Source organism: Piliocolobus tephrosceles, chromosome 2 (assembly GCF_002776525.5).
Source record: "Piliocolobus tephrosceles isolate RC106 chromosome 2, ASM277652v3, whole genome shotgun sequence".
Lineage (NCBI taxonomy): Eukaryota > Metazoa > Chordata > Mammalia > Primates > Cercopithecidae > Piliocolobus > Piliocolobus tephrosceles.
Window position 1 is genome coordinate 93,801,385 of NC_045435.1, and position 19,724 is coordinate 93,821,108.

Below are 19,724 nucleotides of genomic sequence, written 5' to 3' on the forward strand. Positions count from 1 at the left end.
AGGAAGGAAGGAGGGAGGGAGGGAGGGAGGGAGGGAGGGAAGGAAGGAAGGAAGGAAGGAAGAAAGAAAGGACCATTGTAGGAATTCAGAAAAGAAAGCATGGTGTCCCGGAAGCAAGTGAAGAAAATGGAGGAAGAAGGCAGGGGTGAGCAAATGCTGCTGATGGTTGAGAACTGAGAACTGACCACTGGGTTTAGCAACACCGTCACTGAGGCCCCTGGAGACAGCACTTTGAGTGGATGCCCAATTGAGCTGGTTCCCACCTGTTCCCACCAGACTGAGGTTTGGTCACTCAGGCTGATTTATTCCCCACATCCTCCTTGTTAGGGGAGTTCTCAGACTGCCTCTCCCCAAGGTCATTCATGCCAGTCATTTCTTCTTGGGCAGTAAGTATGCTGCTCTCAGAACAGTTGGATAATGGGGCCTGGGCAGTGCCAGGTGCCAGGTGCCATCCAAGCACAGCAGCCAGGAAAGCCTTCAGGTACTGGCGGAAGTGGCGACTGGAGAAGGCATACAGGATGGGTGAAAAGCAGCAGTGAAGGAAGGCGATGCTCTCTGTCACCTGGAGTGCGTAGTCTAGATGCTGGCTGACCTTACAGTTCCCGAATACTTGCAGGTCCAACAGCGTGTGCAGAAACAAGGTGAGATTGTATGGGAACCATAGCACGAAGAAGGCCACCACCAGGGCTGCAGCTATTTTTAGAGCCCGGCCCTGGCCTGGGGGCCTTAGCCTCACCAAGACACAACCAATACGGGCATAGAAGAAGATCATGGCAAGGAGTGGAAGGAGAAACCCTAGGAGGTTCTGCTGGAAGCGGAGGAAGAGCTTCCAAATGGTCCCATGCCCGCCGAAATCTGCGTGGCAGTTCCACACACCCTTGGGATTTTCATGTGTCTGTACAAAGACCATATCAGGGATGGAGACGGCCAGGGACACAGCCCATACTATGGTAGCAAGGAGCAGGCTCTTGGCCCGGGTCCTCAGCCTGTGGTAGGGCTGAGCATGTACGATCTCCAGGTACTTGTCCAGGCTCATGCAGCTAATGAAAAAGATGCCACTGTAAAAGTTAGTAGTATAAAGAGTGCTCACCATCTTGCACAAGAAACTCCCAAAGACCCAATGCCAGGCCACGGAGATGCCCCAGAAAGGCAGTGTCACCAGAAACAGAAGGTTGGAGATGGCCAGATTCAGCAAATAGACCTCAGTCATCCGCCTGCGAGGCACGTACCGGAGCAAGACCATGAGAAGAAGGAGGTTCCCGCTAAGGCCCAACACAAAAATCAGGCTATAGAAGACTGGCAGGAAGACTTTGCCAAAGGACACCACTGCATCCTTCCTGCAGACCATGAAGGTCACCTCATCCAGGTAGTCATAGTAATAGAAGCTGCTATTCTCAGGACCGGCATCCTCAGTGGTGAGTGGCTGCGGAGAGGCAGTGGCGGCCATGCTGGAAGGAAGTGCCCAGTCCCGACGTCCTGTAGAGGTGTGGGGAAAAAATATGGTGAGACCTAGCATTCTCTACCTTTCTCTGAACCCACTTTTGCTGCTGCACTGGAATGTCCAATAGACTCTTCAAATCTACATCAGCACCTGCAGTCCAGCAAATAAGAGCACAATCTTAGGGAGCCATCTGCACCACTTAATGGTTATGTCACCAAGATATCCCCCTCACCTTTGTCTTATAACTGAATCCCACTTACTCTGGGACACTTACTCTTGGATAAGCAACTAACCTTTAGGTGTTCTCACAGTATGTAATTCTTTCATTATGGTTTTGTTTCTTTATTTTTCTCCTTCATTATTTAAAAATACCTATAGTGTTTTTCAAATTCTTCTTTAATCTTTAGGGATATCAATTCATCTATTTAATGTGTCTCTTGACCCTTCCTCATGTATAGCTTATAATTTTTTTTAATGGCAGCTTAGCTTCAGTGGAGCTTTTTTTTTTTTTGAGGCGGAGTCTTGCTCTGTAGCCCAGACTGGAGTGCAGTGGCCGGATCTCAGCTCACTGCAAGCTCCGCCTCCCGGGTTTACGCCATTCTCCTGCCTCAGCCTCCCAAGTAGCTGAGACTACAGGCGCCCGCCACCTCGCCCAGCTAGTTTTTGTATTTTTAGTAGAGACGGGGTTTCACCGTGTTCGCCAGGATGGTCTCGATTTCCTGACCTCGTGATCCGCCCGTCTCGGCCTCCCAAAGTGCTGGGATTACAGGCTTGAGCCACCGCGCCCGGCCTTCAGTGGAGCTTTTTTAAAAAAATTTTGTTTATTATACTTTAAGTTCTGGGATACATGTGCAAAATGTGCAGGTTTGTTACATAGCTATACACATGCCATGTGGTTTGCTACACCCATCAACCTGTCATTTACATTAGGTATTTCTTCTTCTTTTTTTTTTTAAATTATACTTTAAGTTCTAGGGTACATGTGCACAGTGAGGTATTTCTCCTAATGTTATCCCTCCCCTAGCCCCCAAGCCCCCAACAGTCCAGGGTGTGTGATGTTCCCCTCCCTGTGTCCATGTGTTCTCGTTGTTCAACTCCCACTTATGAGTGAGAACATGCAGTGTTTGGTTTTCTGTTCTTGTGTTAGTTTGCTGAGAATGATGGCTTCCAGCTTCATCCATGTCCCTGCAAAGGACATGAACTCATCCTTTTTATGGCTGCATAGTATTCCATCCTGTGTATGTGCCACATTTTCTTTATCCAGTCTATCATTGATGGGCATTTGGGTTTGTTCCAAGTCTTTGCTATTGTGAACAGTGCTGCAATAAACATATGTGTGCATGTGTCTTTATAGTAGAATGATTAATAATCCTTTAGGTATATACCCAGTAAGGGGATTTCTGGGTCAAATGGTATTTCTGGTTCTAGATCATTGAGGAATCGCCACACTGTCTTCCACAATGGTTGAACTAATTTACAGTCCCACCAACAGTGTAAAAACATTCCTATTTCTCCACATCCTCTCGAGCATCTGTTGTTTCCTGACTTTTTAATGATCACCATTCTAACTGGGATTAGATAGTATGTCATCTCATTGTGGTTTTTATTTGCATTTCTCTAATGACCAGTAATGATGAGCTTTTTTTTTTTCATATGTCTGTTGGCCGCATAAATGTCTTCTTTTGAGAAGTATCTGTTCATATCCCTCACCCACTTTTTAATGGGGTTGTTTTCTTCTTGTAATTTGTTTAAGTTCTTTGTAGATTCTGGATATTAACCCTTTGTCAGATGGATAGATTGCAAACATTTTCTCCTGTTCTGTAGGTTGCCAGTTTACTCTGATGATAGTTTATTTTGCTGTGCAAAAGCTCTTTAGTTTAATTAGATCCCATTTGTCAATTTTGGCTTTTGTTGCCATTGCTTTTGGTGTTTTAATCATGAAGTATTTGCCTATGCCTATGTCCTGAATGGTATTGCCTAGGTTTTCTTCTAGAGTTTTTACGGTTTTAGGTCTTACATTTAGGTCTTTCATTCATCTTGAGTTTACTTTTGTATAAGGTGTAAGGAATGGGTCCAGTTTCAGTTCTCTGCATATGGCTAGCCAGTTTTCCCAACACCATTTATTAAATAGGGAATCTTTTCCCCATTGCTTGTTTTTGTCACGTTTGTCAAAGATCAGATGGTTGTAGACCTGTGATGCTATTTCTGAGGCCTGTGTTCTGTTCCATTTGTCTATATATCTGTTTTGGTACCAGTACCATGCTGTTTTGGTTACTGTAGCCTTGTAGTATAGTTTGAAGTCAGGTAGTGTGATGCCTCCAGCTTTTTTCTTTTTGCTTAGGATTGTCTTGGTTACATGGGCTCTCTTTTTGGTTCCATATGAAATTTAAAGTAGTTTTTTTCTAATTCAGAGAATAAAGTCAACGGTAGCTTGATGGGGATAGCATTGAATCTATAAATTATTTTGGGCAGTATGGCCATTTTCACGATATTCATTCTTCCTATCCATGAGCATGGAATGTTTTTCCATTTGTTTGTGTCCTCTCTTATTTCCTTGTAGTTCTCCTTGAACAGGTTCTTCACATCTCTTATAAGTTGTATTCTTAGGTATTTTATTCTCTTTGTAGCATTTGTGAATGGGAGTTCACTCGTGATTTGGCTCTCTGTTTGTCTGTTATTGGTGTATAGGAATGCTTTTGATTTTTGCACACTGATTTTGTTTTCTGAGACTTTGCGGAAGTTGCTTATCAGCTTAAGGAGATTTTGGGCAGAGACGATGGGGTTTTCTAAATATACAATCATGTCATCTGCAAACATAGACAATTTGACCTCCTCTCTTCCTATCTGAATATGCTTTATTTCTTTCTATTGCCTGATTGCCCTGGCCAGAACTTCTAATACTATGTTGAACAGGAGTGGTGAGAGAGGGCATCCTTGTCTTGTGCTGGTTTTCAAAGGGAATGCTTCCAGATTTTGCCCATTCAGTATGATATTGGCTGTGGGTTTCTCATCAATAGCTCTTATTATTTTGAGATACATTCCATCAGTACCCAGTTTATGGAGAGTTTTTTAGCATGAAGGGGTGTTGAATTTTATTGAAGGCCTTTTCTGCATCTATTGAGATAATAATGTGATTTTGTCATTGGTTCTGTTTATGTGATGGATTACATTTATTGATTTGCATATGTTGAACTAACCTTGCATCCCAGGGATGAAGCTGACTTGATGGTGGTAGATAAGTTTTTGATGTGCTGCTGGATTTGGTTTGCCAGTATTTTATTGAGAATTTTAGCATCAATGTTCATCAGGGACATTGGCCTGAAATTTTCTTTTTTTGTTGTGTCTTTGCCAGGTTTTTGTATCAAGATGATGCTGGCCTAATAAAATGAGTTAGGGAGGATTCCCTCTTTTTTCTATTGTTTAGAATAGTTTTGGAAGGAATGGTACCAGCTCCTCTTTGTACTTCTGATAGAATTCAGCTGTGAATCTGTCTGGTCCTGGGCTTTTTTGGTTGGGAGGCTATTAATGACTGCCTCAATTTCAGAACTGGTTATTGCTCTCTTCAGGGATTCCACTTCTTCCTGGTTTAGTTTTGAGAGGGTATATGTGTCCAGGAATTTATCCATTTCTTCTAGATTTTCTGGTTTATTTGTGTAGAGGTGTTTATAGTATTCTCTGATGCGTCTATAGTATCCTCTGGTTGTGTCTACTTAATTCTTGTCTCTTTTCTTCTTTATCAGTCCAGCTAGTGGTCTATCTATTTTGTTGATCTTTTCAAAAAACCAGCTCCTGGATTCAATGATTTTTTTGAAGGGTTTTTCATCTCTCTCTCTCTCCTTCAGTTCTACTCTGATCTTAGTTATTTCTTGTCTTCTGCTAGCTTTTGAATTTGTTTGCTCTTGCTTCTCTAGTTCTTTTAATTGTGATGTTAGGCTGTCAATTTTAGATCTTTCCTGCTTTCTCCTGTGGGCATTTAGTGCTATAAATTTTCCTCTAAACACTGCTTTAGCTGTGTCCCAGAGATTTTAGTATGTTGTGTCTTTGCTCTCATTGGTTTCAAAGAACTTATTTCTGCCTTCATTTCGTTATTTACCCAGTAGTCATTCAGGAGCAGGTTATTTAGTTTCCACGTAGCTGTGTAGTTTTGGGTGAGTTTCTTAATCCTGAACTCTAACTTGATTTCACTGTGGTCTGAGAGACTGTTTGTTATGATTTCCATTCTTTTGCATTTGCTGAGAAATGTTTTACTTCCAATTATGTGGTCAACTTTAGAATAAGTGTGATGTTTTGGTATCAGGATGCTGAGAAGAATGTATATTCTATTGATTTGGGGTGGAGAGCTCTGTAGATGTCTATTAGGTCCACTTGGTCCAGAGCTGAGTTCAAGTCCTGAATATCCTTGCTAATTTTCTGTCTCATTGGTCTGTCTACTATTGACAGTGGGGTGTTAAAGTCTCCCATTATTATTGTGTGGGAGTCTAAGTCTCTTTGTAGGTCTCTGAGAACTTGCTTTATGAACCTGGGTGCTCCTGTATTGGGTGCATATATATTTAGGATCGTTAGCTCTTCTTGTTGCATTGATCCCTTTACCATTATGTAATGCCCCTCTTTGCCTTTTTGATCTTTGTTGGTTTAAATTCTGTTTTATCAGAGACTAGGATTGCAATCCCTGCTTTTTTTTTTTTTTTTTTTTTTTTTTTTTTTTTTTTTTTTTTTTTTTTGCTTTCCATTTGCTTGGTAAATATTCCTCCATCCCTTTATTTTGAGCCTATGTGTGTCTTTGGATGTGAGATGGGTCTCCTGAATACAGCACACCGATGGGTCTTGACTCTTTATCCAATTTGCCAGTCTGTGTCTTCTAATTGGGGCATTTAGCCTGTTTACATTTAAGGTTAATATTGTTATGTGTGAATTTGATCCTGTCATTATGATGTTAGCTGGTTATTTTGCCCATTAGTTGATGCAGTTTCTTCATAGGTGTCGATGGTCTTTACAATTTGGTATGGTTTTGCAGTGGCTGGTACCAATTTGTCCTTTCCATGTTTAGTGCTTCCTTCAGGAGCTCTTGTAAGGCAGGCCTGGTTGTGACAAAATCTCTCAGCATTTGCTTGTCTGTAAAGGATTTTATTGCTCCTTCACGCATGAAGCTTAGTTTGGCTGGATATGAAATTCTGGATTGAAAATTCTTCTCTTTAAGAATGTTAAATATTGGACTCCCACTCTCTTCTGGCCTGTAGGGTTTCTGCAGAGAGATCTGATGTTAGTCTGATGGGCTCCCCTTTGTGGGTAACCCAACCTGTCTCTCTGGCTGCCCTTAACATTTTTTCCTTCATTTCAACATTGGTGAATCTGAAAATTATGTGTCTTGGGGTTGCTCTTCTCGAGGAGTACCTTTGCGGTGTTCTCTGTATTTCCTGAATTTGAATGTTGGCCTGTCTTGCTAGGTTGGAGAATTTCTTCTGGATAATATCCTGAAGAATGTTTTCCAACTTGGTTCCATTCTCTCTGTCACTTTCAGGTACACCAATCAAATGTAGATTTGGTCTTTTCACATAGTCTTCATATTTCTTGGAGGCTTTGTTCATGCCTTTATATTCTTTTTTCTCTAATATTGTTTTCACACTTTATTTCATTAAGTTGATCTTCAATCTCTGATATCCTTTCTTCCGCTTGATTGATCCAGCTATTGATCCTTGTGTAGCTTCACGAAGTTCTTGTGCTGTGTTTTTCAGCTCCATCAGGTCATTTATATTCTTCTCTAAATTGGTCATTCTAGTTAGCAATTCCTCTAACCTTTTTTCAAGGTTCTTAGCTTCCTTGCATTGGGTTAGAACATGCTCGTTTAGCTCAGAGGAGTTTGTTATTACACACCTTCTGAAGCCTACTTCTGTCAATTCATCAAACTCATTCTCCATCCAGTTTTGTTCCCTTGCTAGTGAGGAGTTGTGATCATTTGGAGGAGAAGAGGCATTCTGGTTTTTTGAATTTTTAGCCTTTTTGAACTGGTTTTTCCTCATCTTCGTGGATTTATCTACCTTTGGTCTTTGATGTTGGTGGCCTTCAGATGGGGTTTCTGTGTGGATGTATTTTTGTTGATGCTATTCCTTTCTGTTTGTTAGTTTTCCTTCTAACAGTCAGGTCCCTTTGCTGCAGGTCTGCTGGAGTTTGCTGAAGGTCCACTCCAGACCCTGTTTGCCTGGGTATCACTAGCAGAGGCTGCAGAATGGCAAATATTGCTGTCTGTTTCTTCCTCTGGAAGCTTCATCCCAGAGGGGCACCCACCAGATGCCAGCCAGAGCTCTCCTGTGTGAGGTATCTGTCAACCCCTGCTGGGAGGTGTCTCCCATTGAGGAGGCACAGGGGTCAGGGACCCACTTGAGGAGGCAGTCTGTCCCTTAGCAGAGCTCAAGTGCTGTGCTGGGAGATCCACTGCTCTCTTCAGAGCCAGCAGGCAGGAACATTTAAGTCTGCTGAAGCTGCGCCCATAGCCACCCCTCCCCCCAGGTGCTCTGTCCCAGGGAAATGGGAGTTTTATCTATGAGCCCCTGACTGGGGCTGCTGCCTTTCTTTCAGAGATGCCTTGCCCAGAGAGGAGGAATCTAGAGAGGGAGCCTGGCTACAGTGGTTTTGCCAAGCTGCAGTGGGCTCTGCCCAGTTCGAACTTCCCAGTGGCTTTGTTTACACTGTGAGGGGAAAACCGCCTACTCTAGCCTCAGTAATGGCAGATGCCCATGGGCTTGTTTTATCCATAAATGTCCAATGCATCCACCCTGGCTTTGGGTTTTCTTTACTCCTGTCACCTGAGGATTTCCCTTGCCTTTTGAGAGTTTTTAAATATTTTATTTGTAAATAGTTTCATATCAATATTTTCTTTTCTTTCTTTCTTTCTTTTCTTTTTTTTTTTTTTTTTTTTTTTTGAGGGGGAGTGTTGCTCTGTCACCCAGGCTGGAGTGCAGTGGTGCAATTTCGGCTCATTGCAAGCTCCACCTCCTGGGTTCAGGCCATTTACCTGCCTCAGCCTCCCGGCCATTCACCTGCCTCAGGCTCCCGAGTAGCTGGAACTACAGGCACCCACCACCACGCCCAGCTAATTTTTTGTATTTTTAGTAGAGAGGGGGTTTCACCATGTTAGCCAGGATGGTCTTGATCTCCTGACCTCATGATCCACCCGCCTCGGCCTCCCAAAGTGCTGGGATTACAGGCATGAGCCACCGTGCCTGGCCTCATATCAATATTTTCAATGACAAATATTTAATATTTTAAATATTTTATCCAGTATTTCTGTTTGTAGCAGAAAGGTGTGATCCATCATGTTGATGGGCTCAGAACCTACTAAATTTTCTACCTCTCAGTTTCCTCATCTTTAAAATGAAAATAATAACTGTGCCTATCTTGTGATGTTCTTGTTGTGCTTAAATGTGATAATACACGCAGAGCACTTTAAATTCTACAAAACTGACTGGAACATAGCAAGCATTCAATAAATGCGAGCTTAAATTATTGCTTTGCCCAGAACTGAGTTCATCATTTCCCCACCAGCCCCTTTCTTCTTTCCTAGGCCTATCTAACTGAATGACTCCACCAACTACTCAGTCACCTAAGACTGAAACATGGGATATCTTGCAGATTCTTTCCTCCTCACCCTCACAACCACCCGGTGAGTCTCTCCTCTTGAATCGGCCCACTTGTCTCTAAGTCCCATAAAAATATGTACATGACACTCTTTTAATGAAATTAAGACAAATGAAACAAAACATATATACTTTTGAAGGAGTACAAATAGATAACAGGAAGGCATAGGAATAAGAGGCACCAAATTCAAGATGGCAGGTGCCTGGGCAGAAGCCAGCAGCATGGGATTGGGGTGGACCATGGAGATGGGATGAGTCACTGTCCACGGTCAAGTGTCATCTAAGGCAGTGATATCACAGAATTTTACTGCTTTGTTTAAAATTTTTTTTGATGAGAGCTTCACATAAACCAGTGATACAAGTATGTCATGAACTAAGAATTAGGCTCAAACCTGTAGTGTGTTCCAGGAGAAAGAGAGGGGAAGACAGACTTCATGTTGAACAAAGAGCATTCACCAATGGGGAAGGGGGCTTGAGGAGGAGAGAGGAAGGAGATAAAAAGGAATTTGTGGCCCAAGCAGGCAATTGTGAAGAACCACTGAAGAGGGGCCTGTAGACTACTGAGGGTCATGGGCCACAAACTGAGAAATGCAAATCAGCTCTACCCCATACTTCTGGATTTTATTTTTTAATATTTTACTTGCATGAGCTTGAACTTTTTAATATGTTCAATACCCCCTTGTATTTATTCTGTAAATTATTTATTATTTTAATGGGTGGGATGCTCATTTTATGAGGTCTTATAATAGTGACGATGTTAGCTTTTTTCATATATGTTGCAAACATTTTCCTTAGCCCTTTCTGATAAAAGTTTTATCCCCTTTTTTCAGGCAGACTTCGAAATAAATGTTGACTTGGGTTCTCAGTTGGCCCATAGTATCTGTGATACCATGATCTCATGGCTGGTGGAACAATTCAGTGCTACTGAAGCAGAACCTCTTCTGAGGGAGTCCTGGAGTCCTCCCACTCTGTGAGCCTCTGCCCCACCCTTGGGCTCCTATCCAATGGCATCTGGACCAGATGCTGTGGAAACCACACGTGACCTGTCCCCACCCCAGGAACTCAGCCAGAGTGGCTTTATCTAAGGCCCAGCTCTGTTCCTGATCAACCTCAGGAACTTTACCGAGTGCCCTTTTTTTTTTTTTTTTTTTTTTTTTTTTGCTGGTCTTCCTGTCCTCTCCTCTGCACCAGGGGCCTCCTGGCCTTCAACTCCTCCCTTTTCTGGGCAGCAGTAAGGACACTCCTAGCATATGGCTGGAGCTGGGAGCCTGTGAGCTGCTGCTGCAGAAGGAGGATGTGAGGAGTGTGCTCAGGCCTTATCAGGGCTTATTACTCAGGAGGTGACATTGATTAAACACTAGATTTTCTGAGCTGCTGACATGGACCTTGATCTTGACTTGATTTCTCAAAGCCCTCTGACTTTTGTTTCAGCAAACAACCAAGTCTGATGAATGTTTCAATCAAAGCCAGAGGTCAGAGTCAGCAGACCCTGCTAGTCCAGGCCACCTTTGTTCTTCCTCTACATGGAACACTCTATCCCCTTCCCACTCAAGGTCTTTAGCCTCCTGATCTTTCACTCTGGGAATCTTTTCAAGTCATCCTCACTTCTGGAGCAACCATCCTCCTATCACTTTCATCAGTAAAGACAACAACAATGACAACAGCAATCAGGCCTTTACCCTCCTGATCTCTCACTCTGGGAATCTTTCCAGGTCATCCTCACCTATGGAGCAACCATCCTCCTATCACTTTCATCAATAATGCCAACAACAGTGGTAACAGCAATTAGGCCTTTACCCCGATCTTTGACTCTGGGAATCTTTCCAGGTCTCCCTCACCTCTGGAGCAACCATCCCCTCCTATCACTTTCATCAATAATGCCAACAATGACAGCAGCAGTCAGCACTCCCATATGCATGTTACAGCTGGCCGGGCACCTTCATATGCACTGCTGTAGCCTTGTAAGGCAAATCGGGAAGGAACCATCAGCCCCATTTAATCCAGGAGCAAAGCAACTTTACCAGGGTCACACAGGAAGTCACTAGCCAAGCTGCATCTGAAATCCAAGTCTTCAGACTCCAGGCATATGGTGCCTTGTCCCTGGTCCCACCTCATCCTTGAAGGCTGGGCACAGTGGCTCATGCTTGTAATTCCAGCACTTTGGGAGGCCGAGGTGGGTGGATCACCTGAGGTCAGGAGTTTGAGACCAGCCTGGTCAACATTGTGAAACCCCAACTCTACTAAAAATACAAAATTAGCCCAGCGTGGTGGCAGGTGCCTGTAATCCCAGCTACTTGGGAGGCTGAGGCAGGAGAATCACTTGAACCTGGGAGGCAGAGGTTGCAGTGAGCTGAGATCACACCACTGCACTCCAGCCTGGGCAACAAGAGTGAAACTCCGTCTCAAAGAAAAAAAAAAGAAAAAAAGAGAAAGGTGTGATTGAGTCTTTGCTGGTTGTCCAGGATCTTACCGTCACTGGGAGATATCCAGGGCTCCCCTCCCTTAGGTCTCTCAGGAAAATCACAGTTGAGGCAACAAGAGGAAGGATATTGTGACAAGGATGCAGCCATGTTAGTTGGGCTCCTTCTATGAGTTGAAACTCACATGTAATTTTCTCACCTTATCTTCACCATAGTTCTGGGAAGCAAAGTGAGTATAATCCCTACTTTCCAGATAAAGAAACAGGTGTGGAGAGGTGAAGCCCAATTGTCCACAGCCTCAGATTAGCAAATGGGGGGCCGGGGATTGGATGGCCCTCAAAATGTGAGGTGGAAGTGATGACCCCATCCTCCCCACACTCCCTTTCAAAATGGATCAAACTTAAATTCGAAGGTTGAGGTTCCGACAGTGGGACTTCTGGCCTCAGCAACTAGTGGCAGGAAGCTTCAAAGCCAGTGGTGTGCTGAGAGCCAGTCATGGCGTCTGGGAGGCATTAAACAAATGATCATGGAATTAACCAACTTTGCGTTCAGTGATGTTAAGTTGGTAACTTGAAACTGGGAATATTTACACCATGACAAAAGCTATAAATCAAGGCTTTCCTCTCCTCTGCCATCCTACCTCCCCTGTGCCCCCAGCCCAGAGCTGATTGTCAAACCTTCACCAGCACTCCCCTGATCAGGCCCCACACAGCTTGACCAAACCCTGCTTGACTCACTGAACCCTCTTTTGTGTCTCCCACCATCTCCCCTCTTCCACTTTAAACATCAATTTCACGACCACCCTCCCCACAGCCAAGAAGCCTATGGACAGGGTCACGTGTAGGTCCCTCAGGTGCTGAAAGCACACCCATGCTGAGTGTACTGTTCACAGTGCAGCTGATTCAGCATGCAAGCTGATCAAATAAATAAGATTAAATGTGATCTCCAGAGGCCACACCAGCCTTTGAAATATGAAACCAAGGATGCCATTTGAGATCACTTCTAGTGGAAAATACTTTTGCTGGCTTCCTTTGAATGTGGAAATCATATCCTCCTTTAAAATACAATCTAGGGTAAGGGTTTTAAATGTATTAACTTATTTAATCCTCACATTTACCTGATAGAAGTAAATACTATTATTAGCCCTGTTTTAGAGCTGAGGATACTAACACACAGGGAAGTTAGAGAACTGGTCCAAGATCACAGAGCAATTGAGTAGTAGAGCCAGGATTTGAAACCGGGCGTCCATGCTCTTAAATGCTAGGTTACAATACAACTCAAAGAAAATAGTAAGCACAGCCAGGTGCAGTGGCATGCACCTCTAGTCCCAGCGACTTGGGAGGCTGAGATTGGTGGATTCCTTGAGCCCAGGAGTTTGATACCAGCATAGGCAACATAGCGAGACCCTGTCGCAAAAAAATAACAGTAATAACAACTAGGTTGTAGATCCCCTCCCCTGGGCTTTAGATGTAATAATGCACTGACTTCTCACAATAACCTTATAAAATGGGCCGGGCACGGTGGCTCAAGCCTGTAATCCCAGCACTTTGGGAGGCCGAGATGGGCGGATCACGAGGTCAGAAGATCGAGACCATCCTGGCTAACACGGTGAAACCCCGTCTCTACTAAAAAATACAAAAAAACTAGCCGGGCGAGGTGGCGGGCGCCTGTAGTCCCAGCTACTCGGGAGGCTGAGGCAGGAGAATGGCGTAAACCCAGGAGGTGGAGCTTGCAGTGAGCTGAGATCAGGCCACTGCACTCCAGCCTGGGCGACAGAGCGAGACTCCGTCTCAAAAAAACAAAAAAAAACAAAAAAAAAAACAAAAAAAAGGCCCCATTTTACAGATGAGGAACTGAGAGAAGGGGAGTAAGGTGCCCAAGGACACACAGCAGGTATATGGCAGAACTGGAAACCAAGTTCCTGCAGCTGGCTCCAGAGCTGGAGCCCCAAATCACACACTGGGAGTTCAGCCTGTGTGCACCCCTTCCTCGGGCTTGCAGGATGAACAGCTGCCTTCTGGATGGTCTGCATGGGAAGCATATTTGGATCGTGATTTATAAAACACAATGAAGATAATAAAAACCAGTCCTGACACTTACACAGGGCTTTGTGTTTCCATATACCCTTTTTTTATCCCAGTCATTGCTGTGTCTTCCTGGCTCCCTCGTGAAGGGGTGAACAGGTATCGCCTCTCTGGTTTCCCAGGAACTCCAGGGCCACACTGCAAGGCAGGCACACGTGGCCAGAGGAATCAGCTGGCTTCTGATTCCAGATCACTGCATGCTCTCTCTCCTTACTTTTTTAACATGTTATTTTTTCCTGATTACCATAATAATATATATTCAATGTAAAATGTAGAAATACAGCGGAAAAATAAGAAAGAGGCCAAAAAACAAAAACAAAAGTCCCCTGTGATGCTACCATTGCAAAAATAACCCACAGGAACATCTTACTGTATCCTGTTTGCTTTCATGCTTAGAACCACGTCTGGGACACCAGATTACACAAAGTCTGGCTGGAAGGGAGTGGTCTTATCCATTCCTCAGCAGGGCAGGAGTCCGCTTGCAGCCTCCAGCTAGACATAGCTCCTGAGATATGTGAGGCCCGCCTGCTCCCCACGCTCCCTGGGACCCCACATCACTTAATGTTTCCTGGCCTGGTCAGGAAATAGAGATGTTTGTGACGTGTATAAAATCACAAGAGTAACCCTCCTCCCAAAGCTTATTTCAGCTAACAAAAAGTAAGCACTTTTAGAGCCCGACCCTTCAAGGAGCTGCTGCTGCAGAAGGTGAGACTTTCATGTCTTTCCCAGAATGTTTTTTGATGTTTTGTTTTTTGCCTCTCTCCTTGTTGCCTGAAATGTCCCCGTGAGAACAACTTGCGTGTGTATTTCAGCATGAAAATGAAACCCCACCATCCCCAGAAACGGCAGGACACTCAGCATGGTAGAATAGACAGAATAGGAAGGGTAGAACAGACGGAATACAGCTTAACTCACTTCTTAATGGCTGTGCAACTCTGAGCTCATAATTTAACCTCTCTGAGCCTTAACTTTCTCACCTATAATATGCCTCCCTTGCAGGGTTATTATGGTAAACTAAGGGCCTGGCATATATTATTGGTTCTCTTCCAGCCCCTAAAATGAATAAACTCGCTGATTAAATGACACTTGATTCAGGCTGGGATGCATGGGAGGGGATCTAGGGACTATTTGAATCTGGAACTCTTTTGGGCAGAAGGAAGGGGCCAAGAATTTGGGAAAGGAGGAGGACGGGGAGAGGGTAGACATGTGTAAAAGAAGAGATCACAGAGCTGTGAAACTTTGGCCCTGGGAGAGAGGCCCTTGAAGACCAACAGCTGGGAACACTGAGGCCCAGAGATGGAAAGGAATGCCTGAGCTCCCCCAGCCAGGTTGGAGAACCAACTCTCAGGGGTTTTCAGAATCTGCAAAACATATTCTCAGAGCCAAAGTCAAGGAGGGGAAAGAGGTCAGAAGACCTATCACTCTCAAGGTGCTGGAAGCAATTGCTCCAACAGCTGCCCTGGAGAGAAAGCTCTGCACTGACTTAGCACCTCCCTCTTCCCAGCACCTGTGCCCACTCCCCAAGCCACTGGGTTCAGTCTCTCCCTGTGGCCCCTCGGCTGTCCCACCCCCACCCTCCACCCCAAGTGTGGCTATAACCTACCGGAGCCAGAATGACTTGCTTGGGAAGGTCCACCACAAGCCTGAAAGGAGAGAGCAGTGCCCAGGTGCCTCTTCCTCAGGGAAATGCAGAGAGAGTGTAATTCCTCTCCATGTACTCATCCTCTCTCTGGACAGCAGCCTGCGTATATCCTGCTTTCAACCGGAAAAAAAAAAATCCCTTTGCCCTTGCCCCAGCCCTCATCTCAGCTGCATAGCCGTGAGCTATTTCTCTCATTGATAAGAGTCAAGCTCAGATGACTTCCCACCCTATAAAAGAGCATCCCCCAAAGACAGTGTTTGGAAAGCATGTATCTCCTCTCTGGAATGATTCCCTGGTAGCTGGGTCAAGTCCATTAACAGCCCATCCCAGACATCCAGGCCTTTGCTTACCCTGTGTCTACCTGAAGGGCCTTCCCAACATCACCTTCAGAGATCCTGCCTCCAGCTTCTTCATCCTGGATACCTTCTCAGCAAGATCTCACTCCCATTCTGCCCCAGTTCTAAACTCCACCCAATCTCTTTCTCTGGCCATAACTCCCACTGAGCAGGGCTGTGTCTGCTACACCCACTGTGTCACCAATAGTTTCATCTCCCAGACTTTCCTAATCATCTTCCCTCTTTCCTTCCCTTCTCCCTGACTCCCCTTCATGGCATCTCTGTATGGTTAGCCTCTTGTTTAACTGTCTGTTCCCCTGCTGGGTCAGGAGCTCTCAGGGGAAGGATCATATCAGACCCACCAACCAGAGCCCAGGAACAGGCCAGAGACTGAATGCGTGAGTGAATGAATGACTGTGGATATATGATGCATTGCCTGCCACATGCTTAGCAGTATGGGGGTTCGCCTTCCCAGCACAACACCTGTGGTCCAGGATCAGTATCTCAGCCGCCCTCACCTCCAGTCCCACTGCCCCCTTGATACACAGCAAGTGCTTGGTGAATGCCTGTTGTCTCCACCTGAACTGAGCAATAATAGAGCAGTAATGTCAGGTGGTTAAAGGCATGGCACTGGAGTCACACACAGCTGGGCTTGGACCTGGCTCTGCATTTACTGGCTGTGTGACCTAGAGATGGTGCCTTCACCTCTCTGGGCCTCGGTTTTTGCATCTTTACTGGGGATAGGGATAGTCCCTCAGACAGGCATCAGAGAATGGAATGTCCCAAGAAGACGGATATGGACTTAGACATTTGCCTTTCTCTGGGGTCCACAGGCTACCAAAAATGGACATTAAGACTGTGATGGGTTTTTACTCAGGCAGAGGGAAGCAGGGGACCTTTCAAGTGGGGCTTCTGAGTTTCTCTAGGCCAAACACTAGTTTCCAATAGAGAGACCCAAGGTGCTGCCCAACAAGAGCCACAGGGTCCTGGGTCCCTCCCACAGAGCAGCTAAGTTGTAGGACCTGGGCTCCTTCTTTATTCTCCCTCACCTCCCCTCTTTTGTACATCCTTATTTTAAAATTATTTTTAGACTTGCAAAATAAAGCACGAGATTCCTGGACACCTGACTGTCAGCTTCCCCTAATATTAACATCAGTTAAATTAAGTTTAGCCTAAGGCTAAACATATATTTTTATATACTTTTAATATATATAACATGTATTTTATACATTTAATATATAAAACTTACATATTTAAAGTTTGGCCTAAAGGTTTCTCCACACATAATGAACTGTAACCAAACTGAATGTGTAAACAGGCTATAACCTATTATTGTGCCAATTACAGAGTTTCAGCCCATCACATGTGGCCAACCATTCAAACTGTGTTCAAATAAGGCAAACGCCAAGCTGTAACCAATCCAGCTATTTGTCCCTCACTTCCATTTTCTGTCCATCACTTTTCTTTTCTGTCCACAAGTCTTCTTCCACATGCAGCAGCACCCAAGTTTCTCTGAACCTAATCTAGTTTGGGAGGCTGCCTGATTCTCAAATTGTTCTTTGCTCAATTAAACTCTGTTTAGTTTGCCTACGGTTTTACTTTTTTTTTTTTTTTTTTTTTTTGAGACAGGGCCTCACTCTGTTGCCCAGGCTGGAGTGCAATGCTGTGAGCTCGGCCTCGGCTCACTGCAACCTGTGCCTCCTAGGTTCAAGCGACTCTCCTACCTCAACCTCCTGAGTAGCTGGGATTACAGGTGCCTGCCACTACGCCCGGCTAATCTTTGTATTTTTAATAGAAGCAAGGTTTCACCATGTTGGCCAAGATGGTCTCGCACTCCAGAGCTCAAGTGATCCTCCTGCCTCAGCCTCCCAAGGTGCTGGAATTCTAGGCGTGAGCCACAGCGGCTGGCCTCTCAGGTTTTACTTTTAACACATCTACATAAGCACAGTACTGAATAATAATCTAAACCAGGAAATTAACATTGACACAATGCTATTGAGTAATCTACACACCTTATTAAAATTTCAGCAGTTGTCCCTCTAATGTCCTTTCTCTGGCCCAGGATCTAAACCAGAATGCACTTGGTTCTTGTGTCTCCTTTGTCTCTTCATTCTGGGGCAGCTCCTCAGTCTTGCTTTGTCTTTCATGACCTTGACAGTTTTGAAGAGTGCTGGCCAGTTCATTTGTAGAATGTCCCTAAATTTCAGTATGGTGGTTCTTCAGGATTAGACTGAGGTTATGTATTTTGGGTAGGGACACCACAGAAGTGATCTTATGTCCTCAGTATACATATCAGAGGGACATAATTTCAAGATGTCTCTTTCCTGGTGATGTTAACTTTGATCACTTGAAAAACGTGGTATCTAACAAGTTTTTCCACTGTGAAATTACTCTTTACTCTTTTGTAATTAATAAATATCTTGCTACTTTGAGACTATGCAAATATCCTATTTCTCTTCATGCTTTTGTCCACTAATTTTTGCATCCATTTATACTTGCCAACAATAATTATTACTGCGTTATTTCCCAAATGGTGATATTCTATTTCCGTCATTCTTTCTACATATATTAATTAGAATTGTATTATAAGAAAGAGCTGGTCCTGACACAGTGTCTCTTGCCTGTAATCCCAGCACTTTGGGAGGCCAAGGCAGGTAGATGACTTGAGCCCTGGAGTTCGAGACTAGCCTGGGCAACACGGTGAAACCTTGTCTCTGCAAAAACTACAAAAATTAGCCAGGTGTGGTGGCATGCACCTGTAGTTTTAGCTACTTGGGAGGCTGAGTTGAGAGGATTGCTTGAGCCCGGGAGATGGAGGCTGCAGTGAGACAAGATTGTGACATGCACTCCAGCGTGGGCAACAGAATGCAAAAAAATTTTTTTTTTAAAGAGTTGGACTTTCTTCTTATGTATTTATATTAGTATGAACTCATGGGTATTTATTTTATTCTATTACTCCCATTATTTATCTTGCTGTTCAAATTGTCTCATCCTCTTTTAAAATATTTCAACCCATCTGTTTCCTGTTAAGCTGCTTTTCCTAATGAGATGTGACCCACGGCTAAGTCACTCCCTCAGTGTCACTCCCCAGCCATAGCACGTCAGACACTCCCTGGTATGCAGGGTAGGTTGTTGGGAGACCTCTGAGCCTTTGTGGGAGCAACCAGGTTTCCCATTTCCCTGAAACTCACTGAGGCATCTTCCCAAAAAGGGCCAGTCTTTTTCCTGGAATGGGCAGGTTGCAGTCAGAAGAGTCAGTCCTAACTCCACAGGCAAAGAGTTCCAGGAAGGGCTGAGCCTGGCCAGGTAGCCCCAGAACCATGCCCCTCCCCCCCTCCCCCCCCCCCCCCGCCGCCCCCGCTCTCCATCAGGCATCCTCCCTCCAGCGCCACCAGTCTCATGCTCTGATTGTTCCTTCTTGAGTCTGCCAGCTGTTGACAGCCTGGTTTTTGATGGGAGAGCCCTGGGTTGGCCCTGCCTCATCCTCTGTCTCACTGTTTCTTTCTCTCTTATTTCTCTGTCTTTCTTGGGCAAAATTCACCCCATTCTAGCTTAACTCATGAGGGAGTCAGTCCAGAGTTCTCTAGGGCCTTAAAACTCTGAATTCCTAGGCTACAAACTTGCCCTCCAATTTAGAAGCCTGGTTCAGAGCCCACATTGACTCACTTTGATTCGCTGTTACGCCAGAAACTCAGATCTTCCTAACATGCTCCATTGACGGCACAACAGGAAGGAAATGGTGCTCCTCTCACCTCTTCCTCTTCCTCTTTCTGTGCTGCCCCCAGTCTGGCCCCCTCTGGCCACTCAGACTGTGTTATCTCCTCTTTTGTACATCTGCCCAGGGCACCCTTCAGCTAAGGGGTTATGTATAACCTTTTCCCCAATTGCCAGTCCCTTGCCTTGCTACAAATGCATTTGTTTGAAATCAATATATATATTCATTTATCAAAATATCTTTACTTACATATTTATTACATGTTAGAATTACAGAGCGGTTCTCCAGACATCTGCTCTGTGGGTTAGGCCAAGCTGAAGTTATCACATCCATTTTGCAGACAGGATTGCCAAGACTCAGAAACCCCGTCACTTGCCCAGAAACACAGTTGATAGTAGCCACATGGACTTTCTGACTCCTACTCCAGTGCTCTTTTGCTCATTGTCTTTGTGAATA

The 19,724-nt window shown here is 44.6% G+C and overlaps 2 protein-coding genes across 6 annotated transcripts in view; one reads left to right on the forward strand and one right to left on the reverse strand.

Annotated features, from left to right (window-relative positions):
- LOC111555603 (7-alpha-hydroxycholest-4-en-3-one 12-alpha-hydroxylase) overlaps positions 1–10,394 on the forward strand; it is a 20,507-nt gene extending 10,113 nt beyond the window's left edge. The window contains exon 2 of the mRNA XM_023231832.1: positions 9,903–10,394. Coding sequence (XP_023087600.1) covers positions 9,903–10,046 — 144 coding nt within the window. The 3' untranslated portion in view covers positions 10,047–10,394. The remainder of the gene's footprint in view (positions 1–9,902) is intronic.
- On the reverse strand, positions 287–19,273 carry ACKR2 (atypical chemokine receptor 2). 5 transcript variants are annotated; one of them, XM_026454872.1, is made up of 3 exons: positions 15,569–15,800; positions 15,180–15,328; positions 287–1,476 (listed from the first exon to the last, which is right to left on the reverse strand). In XM_026454872.1, exon 3 carries the CDS (start codon positions 1,445–1,447, stop codon positions 293–295), a length of 1,155 nt encoding a protein of 384 aa, XP_026310657.1. In that variant the 5' UTR covers positions 1,448–1,476; positions 15,180–15,328; positions 15,569–15,800; the 3' UTR covers positions 287–292. The 5 variants fall into 5 exon arrangements, with proteins under 5 accessions (XP_026310657.1, XP_026310661.1, XP_026310660.1 ...); XM_026454876.1 differs by lacking the exons at positions 15,180–15,328; positions 15,569–15,800 and adding an exon at positions 19,220–19,273; XM_026454875.1 differs by lacking the exon at positions 15,180–15,328 and having other exon boundaries at positions 15,580–15,800.
- Between the last annotated feature and the right edge of the window lie 451 nt (positions 19,274–19,724).